Source organism: Tursiops truncatus, chromosome 6 (assembly GCF_011762595.2).
Source record: "Tursiops truncatus isolate mTurTru1 chromosome 6, mTurTru1.mat.Y, whole genome shotgun sequence".
Lineage (NCBI taxonomy): Eukaryota > Metazoa > Chordata > Mammalia > Artiodactyla > Delphinidae > Tursiops > Tursiops truncatus.
The window spans coordinates 74951330-74971143 of record NC_047039.1 but is presented as its reverse complement, the minus strand read 5'-3'; the positions used below and the strand labels follow the sequence as shown (position 1 = coordinate 74971143).

The following is a 19814-nucleotide window of genomic DNA, read 5'->3' as shown; positions in this document are numbered from 1 at the left end:
AAAATTGGCAACATTATGCAGGCTTAATTAAGATTAAATCCAATTTACTGAATGTACTTTAATTGGTACTAATTACATTAGCTTTCATTTCAGAATGACAAATTCCCCATAGGTTTCACTTTATAGTCCTCTAACAGAACCAGCACAGGGTGACTGACAACGAGTATCATACAGAAAGGGGAGGGACCATGATACTGGACCCCCCCAGCCTGCTTGTCACTGCTCTGTGCTTCTGTCCTTTTATCAATTTGCTAAGTCACAGAGTCATGACTCCATCACAGCCATCATTTTCTGTTCCAATGAAAAATTTCTCTAAAAATAAATACTCTGTGGCAGGCAGCAGCCAAGAACAGAAGCATTAACCAAAAAATACACAAAGGTTTCAAATATCAGGGCCACCAATTACTAGGGTACTTCCAAGGACTCCGGGGACTCCTACTCTTGAACCCTTCAGAGACACAAATCTAATAAGTGAATAAGCCTAACCTGATCTTGAGAACTAGGCCCAATTATGCCGCAGGGCAACTTCCCTGCATTATTGCTGCTTTCCATTATGAGGGTATCCAGCAAGTGCATCTGGAAGAGAGGCCAAGAGGAACCAAGGCTGTCTGCCTAGGAAAACAAATAAAGACAGATATGCCTCTGTGCTTAAGGGGGGAAAGAAAGAAAATATAATAAGTAGGTGGTTTGCAGGGCTGTCTGTATTTCATAATGTGATAAACTGCCCTCAGGATTCTTGATATGATTGAATTTAAAAGCAAGAGAAAAAAAGGGAAAATGTACTCCATTCTCAATTTCAAATGGATGGCATTTGAGGCCAGCTGGACAAGAAGATGACAGAATTACAGAAGTATAAAATGTGTAAAATTAAGGGATATCACATACCGTCCCCTGCCCCCTAAAAGAAATACATACAAGCTCTGTGTCTCTGAGAACTGTAAACAGTATAAGGAGATCTGAAAACTAAGTGGTTATGGTTAAATAATAAGATACAGGAGAAGAAATAAAGGGACATTAATCATCTGGTCCAATCTTTAAAAAGACACTAATTAGTATTGGGTGGTGGATGAAGACAAAAAAAAAAAAAGACATGTACAAGATCCAGACCTAAAATGACATGTATTGAGGATAATTAACAAACAATATCTCTCATGTAATTTATTCCTATAAGGTAGAACTAAGGGGAGCCCATCCATAAGTTTGATGGATTTTGTTTAAGCAGGAGGTATTTACATTACTTATCTAAACAGAAATGGCAAGGATGCCAAAATAAGAATTTTAACATGCGGCCAATGATACTATAATGTTAATACTGACATAACCAAATAGCACATGAAGTAAAAAAAGTATCTGAAATAAAGTCCTCAGTGTGACGACTCCTTTTTTTTGTTTTTCCAACTTTTCGTTTTCAAATACTGTCTGATTGCTTTTACTATCTAACTGTCATCTTTTAAAGATCTGAGTATGTTTCAGGTATGTGATAATTAACCATATCCAAAAAGGAATCCATAAGTAGTAAGAGCCTAATAATATGTGATCATTTCATATTTTTTAAACTTAGAAGGTAATGACATCCACCATGAGTATAAATAAGAGATGAAAAGCACTAAGTTTTCCCTCATCTTTTCCCAGCAGGTAAACACATAAACACAACTATTCTGAAATGGTTGATAAGACAGATCTGAAGCACTTTCACTAGATGACTAAAAATAAATGCCTCCTAGAGGAATTATTATTGCCAAACAATATTTATACATATATGCTATTTTTCCTTCTAGGAAACTTAAACCAAACCATTTTATTCAGTCTCCTGCAAAAAAAAGTCTGGTTCAGTCATACCTCTCAACGCTTTCTGACTAATCATTATCTTTTTTCTTTCTTTTTTCTTCCTTTGGGCTGAACTAACTGCTAGATTTCAAGACCCAAGACCCAGTGTTGAACCTTATCACATCCTCCTATCAGGCTCATGTATTCTGTACAAATTCTGGAAGGAACAGTTACAGTTCCTGGTAAAACCCAAGTAAGTAGCCTCAGGGGACCAGTACAAGGACTTTACATCAATTTCTTTTGTAGCTCCACAGATTTCATTTTGATCCTCCCAGCTCACCCTCTATCCATTCTTTCACACCAATCCAAGGAAAACTCCACACAATTTACAATTTTACTTCTTAATATTTTCCAAAAAAAGCTTTCATAAGACAAGTTTGTAATGCCCAAAATACATAAATTCTTTCAAAAGAAAAAAACATATTTTAAAACTTTAGCATCCTGCTTTTGAAAGTGTACAAAGTTTAATATGCATTCACTTTATATCACATTCTTAAATGATTAAAATGAGGATAATATGCAAAAAAGATGGGGAACCACACCTGAAAATATAGCATTCTCTCCAGTACATGGTCTTGTAAAATACAGGTAGCCACAAAAAAATGTGCAGAATAAAACTGCAAAACATACAATTTCCTTTCTAAAGTGCACAGTATTACTGACTGTCATTTAAAATGCTTATAAAGAAATGATAGCTTACCTGCTTGTGCATTTCTATATTCAATCCATAGGACATCTCATAATACTGTCAAAGAAAGAAAAGCAATTAATCTCATGCTTTTCATCAAACAATTTCCCTAGTTTGTTCAAAGAGTCCCCAAGCAAACCTAAAAGCCTCACCTAAACCAAAATATCTGTCCTATTAATGTTGCTACATCAGGAAGAACACTCTACCGCTATCTTTAGCCTAATAAACTAGAAGCCACCTTAACACACAGAATCTAAGACAATAACTCACAAAACTAAGAAAATCAAGTTCAAACATAGCATTCTTAACATCTCCAGTGGTCTTTATACAACACAAGCAGATGACTCATGAAGGTCTGATGAAAATTTGGTACCCTATGGACTCCAATTCCTAGGCACAGCAGGCAAATAAATAACAAAAACAATGTGTCTCATACAAATGCTGACGCTTTGACAAGAACTGTTCAAAAAGGTGATGCTACTTCAGAGTTCCGTTTCTCATTTTTAGCATACTGTTCATGTTCATACATTCAAAGAAAAAAGGCTTGATAGGAAATGAATGAGTTACTCTGGAGCCTTTATGAACAAACATAAGAATACACTTGGTAATACTTCTGAAAAAGCAGATCTGAATGTTTTAAACATATAGTATAACTGGCATTACAGAAATTCTGGCAGAACAAATCAGTTATACAGGAGACTACAACACTCCTCAAACCAATGTAACACTATAGAAATTGAAAACACACAAATACACACACTAGGAACACACAGAGCGGCAGGAGGAGGAGGGAGGGAAAATTTGAAAAGATGTCTGGTGTCTTTTCTTACCCATTATTCTTTAAAAGAAATAAAATACATTAAAATTTTAACAGTTTACTGAAAAATTATCTGGTTAAAATTGTTTGCAGCAAGAGCAATAAAACAACAAAGAAAACCACCAACACAAAAACATTTTGCCTGTGACTAAACAAAATGTCAATCAGGTTGTTGTTTTTTCAATCTGTAAAAACAGAGCACAGAAAATTATACCCCATGCAGCTAAAGTTTTTGAAAATTCAAATCAAAGCTGGTTGTCAGAGGCAACTTATAACATCCTGGAATTACAGGTTGCTAATGGGCACATTCTCACAACTTTAACTGCACTAGCACTGTGACTGTGCTCTATCCTGCAGCCTGTAGCAATCTGAACGTATTCTTGCTTTGGTAGCCCAAACTAATAGGCACTTTGAATCTGTGATACAGTTTTCTTACCATCACATAATGCCGCTGCATCTCTGTCTTCTCACTGGCAAGTTTCTCACATTCCAGCTTCAGGCTGTTCAAGAAATAAGGAAATCTAAGTACAACGCAGATCTTGACTTACATCTTTCAAATACACACTCCCTCCTCTAAATCATCACCTACAAAACGCCAAATCAACTATCTTAAATACCACCCTCATTACTGAAAAACAGGCAGGAGAGAAAAGGGTGAGTGGAACCAGCCTGGGCTTGCCCTTTCAACAAGAATCAAATGTGGGGGTTTTGTTTGTTTTAAGAAAAAACCCTCTAGCCAATTTAACTCCATAATCTCATCCAGAAATGAATATTCACTAAATTCACTTAAGAACGAGGAAATAAACATCAGTAATGCCTATATTTCCAAACACTAATAAGTCCCCCAAACTGTCACAAGGGAGTTTTTTTCTTTAATGTTCCACGAAGAGATTAATAAAAATATGAATCAAGCATGTCTTGTGAACGATGTCTTATTTTTTTCCCTCCAAAACACAGAGACAAGTTGAATACCACCACCCAGGGGCAAGGCGTGAATGGGGTTCAGTGCCTTGTTTTGGTTCCAGCATTTATGAAGTAAGAATTACACGTCATTGAAAATCCAGCGAAAGAAAAATATTTCAAAGGCACTCTAAGGTCTAATGATTGTCTCTTAAGACGAAAACATCTTTTCAGCATATAAGTAATGAAATCGCCTACTTGGCGACTTCCCACGGTTCTGGGCTCTCGGTATTTCAGCGGAAGGGCAGAAAGAAATAAGAAGGAATCAAGCCCGCTGTAATTAATAAAGAACCAAGGAAGTCAAAAGGCCCCAGAACCTTCCCAACCTTCCATTCTCCTGGCCCCAATAAATCAATATCGAAAGTTTGGCCTCAGCGTTTTCCAAGTCTCCCCAGTTTCGATTGCTCGGCCTTTTTTTTTTTTTAATTTACAGGAAAAGGACGAAACGCTTAATTTCTTTACACCTGCCTGAAGAAAAGAGGCCTTGACTTGCCTTTTCTGCCCACAAGGAAAGACGATAATACCTTTGTGGTGGCCAAAAAAAAAAAAAAAAAGGAGGGGGGCTGTGTGTGTATGTGGGGGGAAGACAAGAGCTAAGCAAATAGGAGGATCAGCTAAAGTCAATATCGTTACCTGTGGTATTGAGCCTGTAAAAACTGAAACTCTTCCTTAATCCGATCACAGGACTCGGAAATTGTAAATTTAAAGGGTTGAGCAGGCTGATGCGGTGCCTAAAGAACAACAATAAAATATTTGATTAGCCCACAGCACAAGCGAGGCGGAGAGATGTAGAGAAAACCACGCGGCGCTGGGGGAGGAGGAGGGGGGTCATGGCGCAGGCAGATTAAAACTCTCCTCCCGCCCCCTCCCCCGGCCGCACAGCCCGGCGGAAGCCGCTTGCGGGCTAGCCCCGGGCCCCCGCGTCCCCGTGCCCCCCCCGGACCCCGCAAGTTCGAGACCCCGCTCCCCTCCCACGTCAACGGCGGGCGCCCAGGAGCCGGCGCGCCTCGCCCACTGTCTCCCCACCCGGAATCGAAACTGGCCCGTCGGGGGGACGCGCGCCATGGCGTCGGGCCGCGGACAGGTCGGGGGAAGGGGCACGGCAGGCCGGCTGGCTCGCTGATCCCCGGGGCCCGCGGCGCGAGGGGCCGGCGTCCCGCACTCAGGAGCCGCCGCCGGACCCGCCGCGCCGCCGCCGAGGGCGCCCTCCCCGCCCCAGCACGGAGTCGCGCCTCCTCCATCGCTCGCCACCCCCCCCTCCAGGAGTCGCGGCGCGGGGACGGCAAACGGCTCCGCGCGGCTTCCAGGGGCTTCAAAGACAACAATAAGAAAATGGCTACAACTCAATTGCTTCTCCGCACCCCCTCTCCGAAAGTGCCCCAGTGCCCGGGAGGAGTGGAGGCGGAGGAGTGGCGGGCGACTCCCCGAGCGGGGCGCGGGGTTCGGGCCGACCTCCACGCCCCTCCGGCCAAAGACACAACTCGGCGCGCAGAAGGCGACGCGGAGAATCCCCCGGCGCCGGGCGAGCCAGCGCCCCCGCCGCCCGCACTCACCGGGTGTCTGGTCTGCGGGTACATCTTGCTCAGGTCGCGAATCATCCAAACCGATTTAGTTGGCTGCGCTGGGCAGAGGCGCGCGGCTCATTGGCTTTAATGGCCCCGAGAAGGAGGAGGCGAAAGCGGCGGTGGCGGAGGCGGCCGGCCGGGTCCGAGGGGCGGCTCGGGCGGTCCCGGCCCCCGCCGGGTCTCGCGTGACGCGGGCGGCAGAAACGCGCGGCGGCGGCGGCGGCGGCTGGGTGCGGGAAGCCGGGCCGCTCCGCATTCCCCGCGGGCGTCACTGGCCCGCCGCGGGCATTGTCCGGCGCGCGTCTCCCGCGGCAACGCTCCGACGTTCGCTCCGCCGAGGCGTGCCCGCCGAGCCCGGCGCCGCGGCCGCGCCGCTCACCCGGGCGGGGAGAGTGAGAGCTCCGCGCCCCAGCGCCCGCCGGCAGCGCCACCCGCTCGCTCGCTGGCTCGCTGGCTCGCTCGGCGTCCCACTCCAAACTTTTTTTATTTGCCTTTTAATTGGTTGTTATTCCTCCAAATGAATGATCTCTCTCTTCTTTCCTAAAAGCAAACACAAACTCCTTTGGTTCGGAAGAGGTCTCGGCGGTGCTTTTTGGTTTCTCTGGAGATTTTTTTTCACCTCACAGCAACGATCTTTTAAAAGGCACCTTTTAGCTTCTTTTACCACATCTCATTTCCTTATTTTTCTTCCTTCCTGTTTTCTCGTCTTTTTTTTAACCCCAAATTGAAGGGGATTATAAAAATAAAAGAGAGTGGAAGGCTTGCGGCTTTTTTTTTTTAATTCTCTCTCTTTTCAAACTCTGCGAACAGCACCTCAAAATAATATACAAGTGTGTGAGAGAGGGGAAAGAAAGCAGCCAACAGCTCAAACACCCGCTCAGAACAGCTCTAACAACACGCTCTGTGTAGGTGACTTCTTTGACCAAATTTAGCAGCGGCTAATCATTAACATTCTGATACATATTCACAACCGTCCGTGGAGGGACCGCGGAGCATCCCGGGAGATGTAGTCCACCCCCGGCGACCGCGGCTGAGGATTCGGCCAGATTGACTACAATCACCGGCCGGCCACGCGACCGCTCTGGGGCGATTTTCAAGCGCCCCGCCCACCCCGGCGCAGTAGGCGTCTCCAACAACCAATCAGAGATGGCTGAACATTAATCGCCGTCTGTGTTACTGCCCATCATTTCATTGCTGACAAATGGCGAGCTAGCGGGGAGGAGCCGGCCAGGCTGGAACCCACGTGGGGGCCGGGCGTCGTCGGTGGCTCGGACCAATGAATGGAACAGGACGGGGTTAGCGGAGGCGGGGCGGAGATGGCCCGCCCAAGGCGGAGCTTCGCCTTGGCTGAAGTTCCTTAGCGCGAGCGTTCGAACCTGGGAAACATTTGTTCGGCTGTCAATCAAAGTAACGTGGGCATGGGAGCAGCGGTGACTACTGCTGCTGTTGCTGCTGCCCTGGCTGCATCTTCAGAACTGGGTGTTGGTAGCGATGGTGGCGGCAAAATAAAGGGGGGGGGGGGCGGTGAGACTAGAGGCTAGTCAGAAGATCTCCTTCCGAGTCTCGTCCTCCCAGCCGCTCCCCTCCAACCCAAGCACCCTCGGCCCCTTGCCCCGAGCCGCGCCAGGAATGCGGACTAATTAGGGTCCAATGTCTCCTTAAAGAGACAAGCTCGGCCTTGTGTAACGCTGCGAAACCCCTGTTGAGACAAGAAAGGGAGGATCACGCCGATCCCACTTCGTTCGGTTCACATGAATTTTACGCGCCGCTGGAGCCGGCATAATTTTCCGTGTGAACGCGGATTCGGGCCCCTGTTCTTGTTTAGAGCCGAAGACTGAGCTGCGAGACGCTGACCCGGGTGAGGGGCGGGGACGCGGGGGTGGGGGTGGGGCGCCTCCCCGAGCCCAGAGGGAGCTGTGATTGCAGTTTAACCCCGAAGCGGGACCGCCTCCCCCGAGCAACTCTGCATGGAAGCTCCCCAAGACGCTCTGACCCGGGGTCGCGGGGGCGTAACCTTGGAGTTTCGGGGTGGGGCTGGAGGCCCGGGGGGCAGGGGTCTGAAACTTTGTCGAGAGAGCCACCTGCACCCCAGAGACTGTCAGTCGCTCCGCGCAAAAACAGTATCATCTAGATGCTGGCCCCCCGCACAAGGAAGAAAACTGCCCTCCACGCCCCGAGATGCTCCCTCCCCCGTATCAGAAGGACGAAGACCGCCCCTCATTTATCCCGCTTTTTGGAGGAGCAAGTCGAGTTTGTCGCGGTTGAAACTGGCAGGAAGCCACGCGGGGCACGAGAGATGGCGGGTCGGCCACGGCGGGGAACCAGGGCTGGAAAGGTGGGGGCGGTCCGGGGGGCAGAGCCTGAGGTAGTGGTTAAAGAGGTGAGAGTGGACTTGATGGCAAGAAGGAATAGCCTGGGGCAGGCAGTGTATCCACCCCTAGTCCTCGTCCAGCCGGGGGCAGCTCCCCGGTTTAAGAGGAAGCTGCACGGCTCGGCTCGCAACTTTCCTAGCTTGCCTCTCACCATTTTTATGGGGGGGGGGGGCGCGGGGGAGCGGGCAGGAGGAATTCAGATAAAGTCGGGGGTTGGCTAACCTAATGGTCTGAGTTTTGGATGTGTATTTATGAGTGTTTTTTGCTTACTCTAACTTGAGACGTTGGCCGAGATAGCTCAGCATTCGTGAAAAACCCTTCTTAATGATATCCCTTGCCTCAGTGGACGAATCGAACAATGACTTACTGTACAGCCTAGCACATTCTATGGGCCTCTCTCTGTGCTGGGCACTTTGAAGGGCTGGTTCTAAGGACGGCTATGATGGTCTTCACCTTCCTCTAATTTGTTTACTAAAATCCTGGAACTGGAGTTCACAGAATGTTTCAATTCAGCATATATCTTCCCATCCATCCCCAAAATAAGAGAATGAAAGACTCCATGGGCAGTTTTCTGACCTTCCTCTGTCCAATACCTAGACACACATGGCTTTTTGGTACTTGAAATGTGGCCAGTCCAAAATGAGATGCTCTGTAAGTACACATACACACCGACTTTGAAGAGTGAGTACAAAAAATGTGAAATAGCGCAATAATTAATAATAATATCACGTTGAAATTCCAATATTTTGAATATAATTGGTTAGACAAAATATATTACTAAAATTAATTTTGTCTCTTTCTTTTTACCTTTTAAACCCAGATGCTAGAAAATTTTAAGTTACCTTATGTCGCTCACATATTTGCATTGGACTGCACTGTTTTGAAACATTCCCAGAAACCAAAAATTAGAAGTCTTGGGCGATACAGTTTCTACACTAAGACAGTGAATCTTCTAAGAACACCAGCAACTATTCTAGGGTTGGCTATTTGCTCCCACTGGAGCTTTTCAATAGTTTGTTAAATTACCCACCTCTGTAGGAGGTTCTATGTTACCAGTTCTGGCCAGAATGTTAGCAAGTTCCATGAGAACAGGGACCTGGTTATGTTCACAGCCTCACTCCAAATGCCTAGAATGATGTCTGACACATACTTGGTGCTCAGTAAATATTTGTTGACGGCATTAATGAGTGAAAGCCATGCTGTGTCAATACAGAAAGCTTTAGCATCATTTGGGCCATATTTATGGAAATGCTATGCAGTTATTTCCCAGGACAGGGAATGAGAATCCTGATAATAGAACCTGAAGAGCTATTGAAAGGGTCAGTGGACAAAGGGGAAACTATGCTCTGTTAGGAAGTATCAAATACTTGTATTAGGGACCTTTCTTCCTAATCTCTCTTGACAGTTTGTGTCAACAGAAGAGTGGTTGGAGAAATAAGGTTGTTTATTTTTTATTGAGTACAATTTTAAAATACAGCACTTGGATATGTTTTACATTTTGACCATGTGGCAGTTCTACATAATTCACAGGGATGTCTCGGAAGGATGCCAAGTGAAGCAACCCACAGCCCAGCCCGGGGTCCCAACACAGAAAGTGTCTTCTCTTCTCTCATTGCAGTTCTCCCAAACTGTTGAGCAAAGCTGTGACGTCACTTGAGGGCTTGTCTTATCCCTACCTCACTGTTGGGCCTTGGTGGGGGCCAGGGTGTGGGGGGGACTCCAAAGCAGCATTCAGGTTGGAAACTAAGCTTGGGGCTTTCAATCTTAAAGTGACATGCAAAGCAAACATATTGTTTCCCCTTAGGTTATATGCTGTAAATAATTTATTCCTCCATCAAATATTTATTGAACACCTAATATGTGCCAGGATAAGGGAATTTAGCAGCAAACGTGGCTATTTTTGATTTATTGCCTCTCAGTTCCAAATGTATCCATGCTCTTTGCCTGCTCTGTGAAAGTGGATCTGGGCCCTTTAAGCACGAGTCCTTTTACTTTTCACAACAGCAGGGTTCACACCTATTCAGCTGCTCTTGCCACACCTTCACACAGGCTCCCACTTATGCTAACTATCACAACAGCTTGCAGGGTAGATATTACAGGAGAAAAACTACGGATTTACTTTCTGAAATGGGTGGCATGGGAATGGGGTAGGTGTAGGAAAGGATAACTAAATACCATACTGCTTTGTACGAGAAAATAATTCATGAAAGGCTAGTATTATTTTCACTGGAACTGTGAAAATTCACAATTAACCATGATCTCGTTAACTTTGCCTACTCTTTTAACCTTTCTGATTTCTCCTCCATAAAGGAGGTATGATCCCTCCGTTCTAAACGCAAACATTTGCAGCTCGAAAGATATTTTATAATTTGGGACTTGCATTGGTCATAAAGAATAGATTTGGGTTCAGGATCATCTGCGAAGCTTGATCACCTCTTCTTTCCCTCTTCCCAAGAAATGAACTTCTGGAATGAATATTATTTGGGGAAAGTGGAAGCAGACACATTTTGTTGAAAACTGATCAGTTGTCTTGTAAAGTGAGCAAAACCGTAAGGGTCTATAATCTCAATGCTAGTCTGTGGGCTCCCACTGCTATAATTCAATTCAGGACTTGTCTTCAACGTTATGTAGCCTGGAACACTTCTGGTAAATCACATGACTCTCTTTTTACAAGAAATCCTTGTAAAATAGTGTGAATGAGCCATCATTCACAGTGTAATATCTGATCCAATGCACTACTACTTTTAGAAAAGACTGTGATATTCTGGGAAATTTTCATTCATGGAGACACCCCCGCCTTCGCTGCTTGGCTTTATATAGAACAAGATTTGAATGATTTAATTATAGAGTTTTATTAAATAGCTCCGCAAGAGAGACCATCTGATACCTTATCTCTGTATGGACCACAAGGGTTTACCTAGGGCTGCCACATATTATTACATCTGGTAGTATGCAAAGGGAGCGAGAGATAGGATGGATGGGTATTAAAATCCCATTTTACAGACCAGGAGGCTGATGTTCAGAGAAACCAATGGCCTCTTGAAAGTTATACAGCTAGTAAACAAGCAAGTTGGGAATCAAACCTGAGCTTTCAGATTCCACTTGTTTCCACTCCACTAGAGCTGCCCCTTGAACTGCTCAATTGTAGTCGCCACCCAGCCATTGTTCAGTCTAGCCATGTTCCTTGCTCATCTCCCCTCGTATCACAGCAAAGTTACCAATAGCATGATTGGCATACCTTTCCCCAGCACAGTTACTACTGTGCAGTGTTTTTGTAGCTTAGGGCTGATTTCTGAATCTGACAATTTTTGCTCACTCGTTCTCCATTCTAAGTTTATAATCCAAACTGAGGCACTTTTTAGAATTTATCCATAGAGAATTTAAAGAGAAATTAAGGCTTTTAAAAGGGAAGCCACGCTGGAATAATCTTATAATCTCCAGGAATGACGTTCATCAAGGATTTAAACAGTAGCATAGACTATTTTTCCTTTACAGGCTTAAGCAATTTGGTGCTTACGCTTTCTTGAAAGGAAACAGTTTGTTTTTAAGTCCTGGGAGGATTTCATCTTCTTTGAAAATTTTGAGACATATAATTTACCGTGTAGAAAATGATTTATTATGATGGTAATTGTCATGTATATTTTAATAAGACATTGAAAATGTGAAATAAAGAATTGTCAAATATTTATTGCAAATTGTATTTAGAAACATTTTTATAACATTTAGATTGCTATGCAGCAATCAGTGTTCTCTAACAACTTGCTCCAAAAACAGTAAACATGTGAATCATGTTATAAGAATTAGTCAGATTCAGAAATCTACTCAAAGATATAAAAACGCTAGATAGTAAAAACTGCACTGGCAAAAAAGAGCCTAACTGTACATTTTCTATCCATTTGAGGGCAGGGTGTTTACAATAGCCTAACACAAACCACCATACTTGACACTTAGTTTTGAAAGTTCACTTTTTGTTGAATGAAGTATGTTAGTCACATACATTTTTGAATTATTTATGCAATGCTTAGGAAAATTTATAATCAAAGTTGCATCAAAGTAAGTTTAATTAAATTTTTATTATCTGTAAAGCTACTGCATGCACAACTAGAACTTTACTAATTATTAAAACCAGATATATACAAAGTCATAGCTTAGGGAGAAGGAATTGCCAAATAAAGTACTAATTAGTCAATTCAACTGGAAATTTAAATAGTGATAAAAAGGGATGTGTCATTTTGTTTTTAAGATTTTGAGGGTCAAGACTAGAAAGCCTGTAATTTCTCTTATGAACCTTGCCTCATGGCCTTCTAGTATGTCCTAGGAAGGACCTGTATTTATTTCACAGCTAGGTTCATGTAATCAAGCCCACTGGTAGCTAACATTTACTAAGTGTGCCAGACATTGTCATATAAATAATCTACCTCAATGCCTTAATCTCCATCTCATCTTCATCTTAAAGGTGAGCCCACGGACTATTGGACAGGTTCCCAGACTTGCATAAATCCACCCAGCCTGCAAATTGCAGAGTAATATTCAAATCCAGGACTGTTTCTCTAGAAGTGTTGTTTTGTTTTCTTTTCTGCTGTTTTCAAACCATCCTTTTCTAGGTCAGAAAGGAGTATGACATTTATACTCCTATATCAAAAGTATGATACATAATTTTGATATAAAATATCTTTTGTTTTTTTCATTTTGTTTTCTTCATTTTGTTTTATAATAGTAAGTAGGGTAAGGGTTAGGGTTAGGGAGTAAGTTGTGGCTAATAATAAATTTTATAAATCTCGCTATGCTATGGGATCTTCTTTAGGAGAATTTTGATAGGAACAAGTGAATCAGCAAATGGTTGCTAAATTTATATTTCCTCCATTGAGCAGATTAAATCCTAATTCATTAAAATTGTTTTCATGTTCTGATGAATAATCAAATGACCCAGTCTCTAAGTCCATCTTTTTATTTTATATCTTTTATTTTTTAATTCTCACCAGAGGAAATAGTCACTAAAATTAATGTTTAAAATATAGAACAAGGAACCATACTCAAGTAACTATCCAGAGTCTATTGTCAACATACTACCCTGGGAATTTAGAAATATTTGAAGTTTCAGGCATGGTAACATGCAAAAACTCTAATCATAAAGGAAGTTATCATGAATAGCAGATACACACAGACATACACACACCATGAGTTATCAACAGTTGATTTCATAGATAATTTCCTGTCCACTGATGGCTGCTCCCAAATCTTTCTTTAATTACAGAGGAAAATTGATAATTACCTAATAATATAGTTTAATTAGCTATATTTCTTATGTTTAGGCCAATAAACAATGTTCTAATGTACTTGTTTTGATTAGATGAAAAATATGTGAAGAACAGGGCACTGTATTGTTTGAGAAGATCCGTGATACATTTTACGTTGACTGTTTCATAAAGATTCTTTTTTCTCAGCAAGGTTCACTTGAGATAGTAGTCTTATGTAAACACACACACACACACACACACACACACACACACACACACACATATATACCATATTCAGAATTGTTTTTTGCTAGCAAACTTAGATTTATGAGAGCTTTGAATGTCAGAAAAAAATCAAAATTTCATATCAAAGTCAAGGACAGAAATAAGCCAAATTCGTTTGTTTTCTGAAGCACTGCTGAATACATTGTCCGTATTGTACCACAGAAGGCTGAAAGCAAAACACGGGTGGGTCTCTCAAACAATCCCTGACTCTGTTTATAACAACTGAAGCTGTGCCTTTCATATCAGAGTCCCATCAGAACGGGGAGGGGGAGGAAGAGATAAGCTCATCAGTGAAATAGTGGCCTTTAACAACAACCAGTCACTTCCTGCAATCAAAACCATGCTAGCATGTGGCTTGTTCAAATAAAAATTACTGGACTGGAGCCAAACAAGGAAAAAGTAATTGATAATGTGGTTTTTCAGAAACCATCCATCCATCAAATGTGTCAGTCCTTCATAATACTTTATTTCCCTTCTGAACAAAGATCTTTAAAATTCATTGTGTGCACTTAAAAACAAAGTGTCCTTGTGCTGGTTTATAAAGATTCTCTTTTAGTTTGGGTTTGTTTTGTTATTTGATTACATTCCCTCCCATCCTGCATTTTTTTTTTTTCCAGATAGTTGCTGGAAATTTCTGCCATTCTTAAACAAAGCATCTTTGTGCTGTATCAACTTGCATTTTCCTTGGATTGTATTTGGACGATGCCTTTTCACTGACTGCAGCACTGGAGTATTGTTGCCACAGCTTTAGTAAGTAGACTGTGACAAACAGATTCACTGGCCCTTTTTGTGTGCTGGAGCCTATGAACCTGCTGGGGCGAAATTCTACTCAGGGTAAGGCATAGGAGTGATTGCAAACAGAAGGAAAAACTGATGAGGAAACATTGTTTCATACTTATAGCTAGAGAAAGCCCTTAATAGTTAGTTACTATTAAAAAAAAAAATGTTCCACCTTCAACAGTCCCTCCAATACGTGTAAATATCTTTTAACTAAAAACGTTTCATTCATTTTAGGGTCCTAAAGATCAGTTTGCAAAACTGATCATAGCTAAAGCTCACCATCAGTATCCAAAAGAAACTTCTGTAATGAGAATTTCAGGAACATTCACTCACGTCCACTTTTGATGACTTCCATATTAAAGTCAAGTGTACTAAAGATTCAGTGCTGCGCACACACACACACACACACACACAGTTTTGCCATGAATATAGTAAAAAAAATCACACTTCAAAATGTGTATTTAAAAAAATATGATGTTTCCCTTAAATCATATTTTAAATGACAGTTATGTGATTATAACACTGCAACTGAAAAAAGAGAAATAATGAGGTTTTGGTGAACAAAATGATGAAGGAAAAAGTCCAGGTGATTCTGTAAATTTTTCACTTTCAGCTGCCTGTTTACAAGTAAAGGCAATCATATCGTGATCTCGTTTGTATTCTTCTAGTACTATCAACTCTTGACCTGCCAATTACTTTATGTTTATATTTAGATCTGTTGGCAGTGTCTTGGGACAGGCTAGCCAGGAGAAGGGCCCTTAGAGATGGTTGTTCCTTGTACAGCCAGCTAAGACCTGGCCAGAGAAACTACTCCTATTACCACACCAGCCATCTCAATAAAGTTTCGTTTTAAAGAAAGCCAGGAAGAAAAAGCTTCAATAGCAGCACAAAACCCCTACATTACAGCAGGTCCTGCCCCTGGAATTTCTCTTTTGGCCTGCTCTGAAATAATACTTAAAAAGTCACATTTATACAAGATAATAACAATTTTCACGTGTAACCTCTTTTCCGTCTATGGGATACTAACAACAGAATAGCAAAAAAAAGCAAATATTTGCAAAGATTGCAACACAAAGAAGTATAAAAGTGTACAAGGCTCCAGGATTATTTTTGGTGGGGGAGAGATTATCAATTTGGAAATGGCAAAGAGGTCAACTACTAAGTCAACATCCATGGTGGGTCTCTTGAAAAATGATCTAATTTAGTTTTTTGATGGGAAATTGCCCCAAAAATCAATGATACAAATTCTACTTTCAGAGGTATTCACAAGGGGCTGTGGGAACAAGTAAAATATCTTCATTCTTTGTTTTTCTACTAGAATTTACTGCATATTCAGTTTTGCTCATTGCTTCATGCTAGGCCTTATGGGAAGATGAAAATGAAACAGGTTAATTTATAGTAATATATATAATATATATATATATATATTTTTTTTTTTTTTTTTTGCAGTACGCGGGCCTCTCACTGTTGTGGCCTCTCCCGCTGCGGAGCACAGGCTCCTGACACACAGGCTCAGTGGCCATGGCTCACGGGCCCAGCCACTCCACGGCATGTGGGATCTTCCCGGACCGGGGCACGAACCCGTGTCCCCTGCATCGGCAGTCGGACTCTCAACCACTGCGCCACCAGGGAAGCCCTATAGTAATATTTTGATGTGCTTGATTTATTCTGTATTTTCTTAAACTGAGCTCCTCCCCATTCTGGCAGGGGCATCCAAAAAGCATGCCTCCCAGAAGTTGAGGATTTTTATAGAAATGGTTCAAAAGGGGGAAAAAAAGCTAGAATTCAATTTCTGATATCCAAAAAAAAGGATTTTTTGTCACAAGTCACTGTAGTCTTGAAAGCCAAGCTTTGTTAAAACAGAAAAGACTCTGCAAATTTGTTTTATCATCTCATCAAGAGCTAGGCAGGACTGAGTAGATGAGTTTCTTCCACGGTGAGGGGAAGCTAGGTGGTGAAGCTTACTGCCCTGGGGTAGCAGGAGGAGGAAATGACAAGAAACAAAAAGCACATAGCTTATTCCTCTTGCTGTGGAGGGGCTGTGGAGAGAAGGAGGTGAGAGAGGAAGGTGAGTAGTGGTTAGATGATGTCTCCATCTTCATGGGGCCGACGTTCTTTGGACAGGAACCTAGGCTACACACATAAATCATTCACTCATTTCATGTACACATATTTTCACGCTTTCTCATGTCTGAAATCAGAATGCATCAGGATGTGTAATCTTGCTAGGCACTTATTTTCTTTTTTTAGCAGCATACAGAACAGTGGTATATCTTAAAAGCAATGGTATCTTAGATTCAGTAAAATGTGCTAAGTTGGGGGAAAAGGTGAAGAGAGGGGTTTCTGTCCTCCTTTTCTACTTGGGGCTCTGTGAGGACAGAACCCTTCAGCCCACCCTCGGCAACCAAGAATGACCACAGCAAAGTAAACTCACAGATCCCCCCAAATGAGGCAGAAGGCGGACCTCCTGAACTGCTCTCTGCTTCTCCGTGGCATGGATGAGACCCAGAAGAACCAAGGAGAGTCTGGAAAGTTAAAGGAGAGTCTGGCAGGAACTTTCTGGAAGGCAGGCAGTCACTGTGCTGGGTCAGCAATGAGGACTTCTGGGCAGACTGGCTGGACGAGTTTCCATTTGGAGTCCTTAGCACCAGCAAGGGCAATGTAGGACGAAGTCACCAGGGAAATGACCAACTCCAGATCAAGATGGAAGAGACAACTGACCATCGGTCACACTATCCCCGGGCTCCAGGATCAGTTCTCAGCAGAACTTTCTAGAAGGAGAGCCACTAATCCTCTGTGGTCATCAGTTCCCGAGCAGCCCAGTCCAGTTTCTCTGCAGCAGACCTCATGGGAATCCAGGGTAGACTCTGCTGACCCGAAGACCCTGTCACCCCACTACCACCACGAAGTCACAAAGCCCCACCTCTTCCCATGTTCTACCCAGAGGCCATCCCAGGGAAAACAGGGAGAGAAAGCAGAAATCTGAAAGATGGAGCATTTCTTCCAAAATAGGCTGAGCATTTAGGTAGAGAAAGTGTGAAAATTAATCAAGAGGATGAAATTTTCTGGGTTGTTAAAAGAAATTTAGTTTTTTTTTTCCCTTGCTGCTGAATTAGGCATTTATAAAAGGGATCTGTTCATAGAAAAATGAAAGAAACTGTGCTTTCTATTAACATCTGATTTGTACTATAAGTGAATATGTGACTCTAGGACCCTAGGATAACAAAGTCTAGACTCTATAGAGAGATAATATGAGAACCTACACAAATATAACATAAGGTACCCATTAACATAACATAAGAGTCTGTGAGAGAAAGACCATCTTTCAATTACACATAAATTAGCAAATTGTGATTCTATGACCTATATTGTAATATTAATGGTGCTTTAATTGAACCAAAGGATGCTGTCATTATTAACATTGTTTCTATATCTTGATAGTATTTCTTGATCCTGGTTAAAAAAGAAGCAGATCCTATGGGTGGATTATGAGCCTTTAATATAGCAGTCAAATACATGGGAAAACAGAAATCTCAGCATTGGAATAAATTATTGTCTACTTGTTGAGGGGCACTTTCAAGAAACAATACAATAGTACAAGAAAAGAAGGGTGAGCAGATGTTAGGGACATATGGGCAAGTGGTTTTGAGGGCCTGACAAAAAGACAAGCACAGAATGACTTTATCAGAGGAGATAAGCAGGGTTGGGAGGGGGATAGAAATGGTACCCTGGTTCCTTTCTGGATGTGTCAGCTCAGTGATCTACCCCTGGCATCTTAAGTCCCCACCTGTATCCTCCCTCATAGCCGTGTTTCAAGGAGAGGAAGGCAGTGGCTCCTACTCTTGATCTGGGGTTCAATTATCAGAATCTCCCCAACCTCAGCAGAGTCTCATTGGCTACTGGGAAATGCTTCTTTGGATGCTGAATACAATCTGCTTTATTCTTCCTTCAGCCTAGAACTCAGGATTCCTACAGCCCTCCTGCCACCTCAAAATATGAGAGGACAGACTAGACACCAAGTGATGGACCATTCTGTCATGAGACAGAGTGCACTGAACATCCCTTTTGATGCAAATGAGTCCCCTCTTTAGAAAGCTGGGCTGATTGACTAAATACCATTATCACAGTGAGACTGAATGTGAGGAAGCGGTTAAACATGCTCTTTCCCCCCTTTTGAGTTTATAGCTGTCCAGAAATGAACATCAATATTTAAATGTCAGAATTATCTTAGGCTTGTAAAAAACCAATTAGCCGCTCCCTGGCCCAGTGTTTGGGGCCTCTGCAGGGCATAGTACGGGACTGTTTAGTTCTTGCGGTCAGAGGCAGGGAACTCCAGGAGAGGTCAGAGTGACAAAGGTCATTGCTGGGTTAGTAGGGTCTCCTGGGACCATCTATCCGGAAGGGACAGGAGTCTGCAGCAGCCCTTTAAGGCCATCAGAAAGGATTCAGCAGGACTGTTGGCAGCACAAAGAACACTTGGCCAGGATAGCTGCATCCCAGAAAACACATCAGACTAGAGCCTTTGATTCTGAGCAGTTTAGGGTCATCTCTGCTGACAGGTAGAAACCTCTAGACTTGTAAGACCTTGGTCAGCTATAGTGATTCTGGTTCCTCTGAAGAAATAAATCCTCCTCTCCAGCCAGAGCTTACATGTTTGTATCTGAAAGTAGGGCCCCATCTTTAGACTTAGCGCAACCTCTGCAGGGACATTTTGCTTGGCCTGGAGCGGAGAGGGTGGACCATGGGGACCACGTTCATGTTCATTAGGAAGGTTTCCCATTTCCTTAGTGGTCCAGATTCCCATGGTTTGTAACTCTCAGAGGGCCAGGATTATTATCTCTTCGGTATTTGATTTTTTTCTGGCAGACATCATTTGTTGCCTACCCAATATCTGGTCACCCATTTCTTCCTTACTGACAGAACCGCGTATCTGTGGTAACACAGGTCCCAGCCTCAGGTGAGATACATGATTTCCCACCGTCTGTGGCAGCTGGGGATGCTGAAAGTGAAGTAAGCAGGAGATTTCAGGATGATGGTTTGTGGGAAAGATTTACCTCCCTCATCAAAGAGGACAGATGCAGCCAGCCTGGCTCTTTCCCCCTTGATCTCAGACACGTTGTCTGGAGCTGCCCTGGGATCAGCATGTGGCTGATTAGAGTACAGAGGTCAGAGGTCGGTTGTATCCCATACTTTCACTTATTTGACATTTATTGAGCACTTGCTACATTTCAGGCTCAATGAACAAGACACTGACACGTGTCTGAGGTCCACATTTATTGCTCC

The 19814-nt window shown here is 43.0% G+C and overlaps 1 protein-coding gene across 12 annotated transcripts in view; it reads right to left on the bottom strand.

Annotated features, from left to right (window-relative positions):
• TLE4 (TLE family member 4, transcriptional corepressor) overlaps positions 1-6765 on the bottom strand; it is a 152873-nt gene extending 146108 nt beyond the window's left edge. For 7 of the 12 annotated variants that reach the window (XM_019949028.3, XM_019949029.3, XM_019949033.3 and 4 more), the window contains exons 1-4: positions 5846-6765; positions 4926-5023; positions 3769-3832; positions 2528-2572 (exon numbers count right to left, since the gene is read on the bottom strand). In XM_019949028.3, the coding sequence (XP_019804587.1) occupies positions 2528-2572; positions 3769-3832; positions 4926-5023; positions 5846-5890 (252 nt within the window). In that variant the 5' untranslated portion in view covers positions 5891-6765. Of the gene's footprint in view, positions 1-2527; positions 2573-3768; positions 3833-4925; positions 5024-5318; positions 5435-5845 lie in introns of those variants that run through there. The other 5 variants (XM_019949030.3, XM_033858201.2, XM_033858203.2 and 2 more) reach the window with 1 other exon arrangement.
• Positions 6766-19814: the final 13049 nt, after the last annotated feature.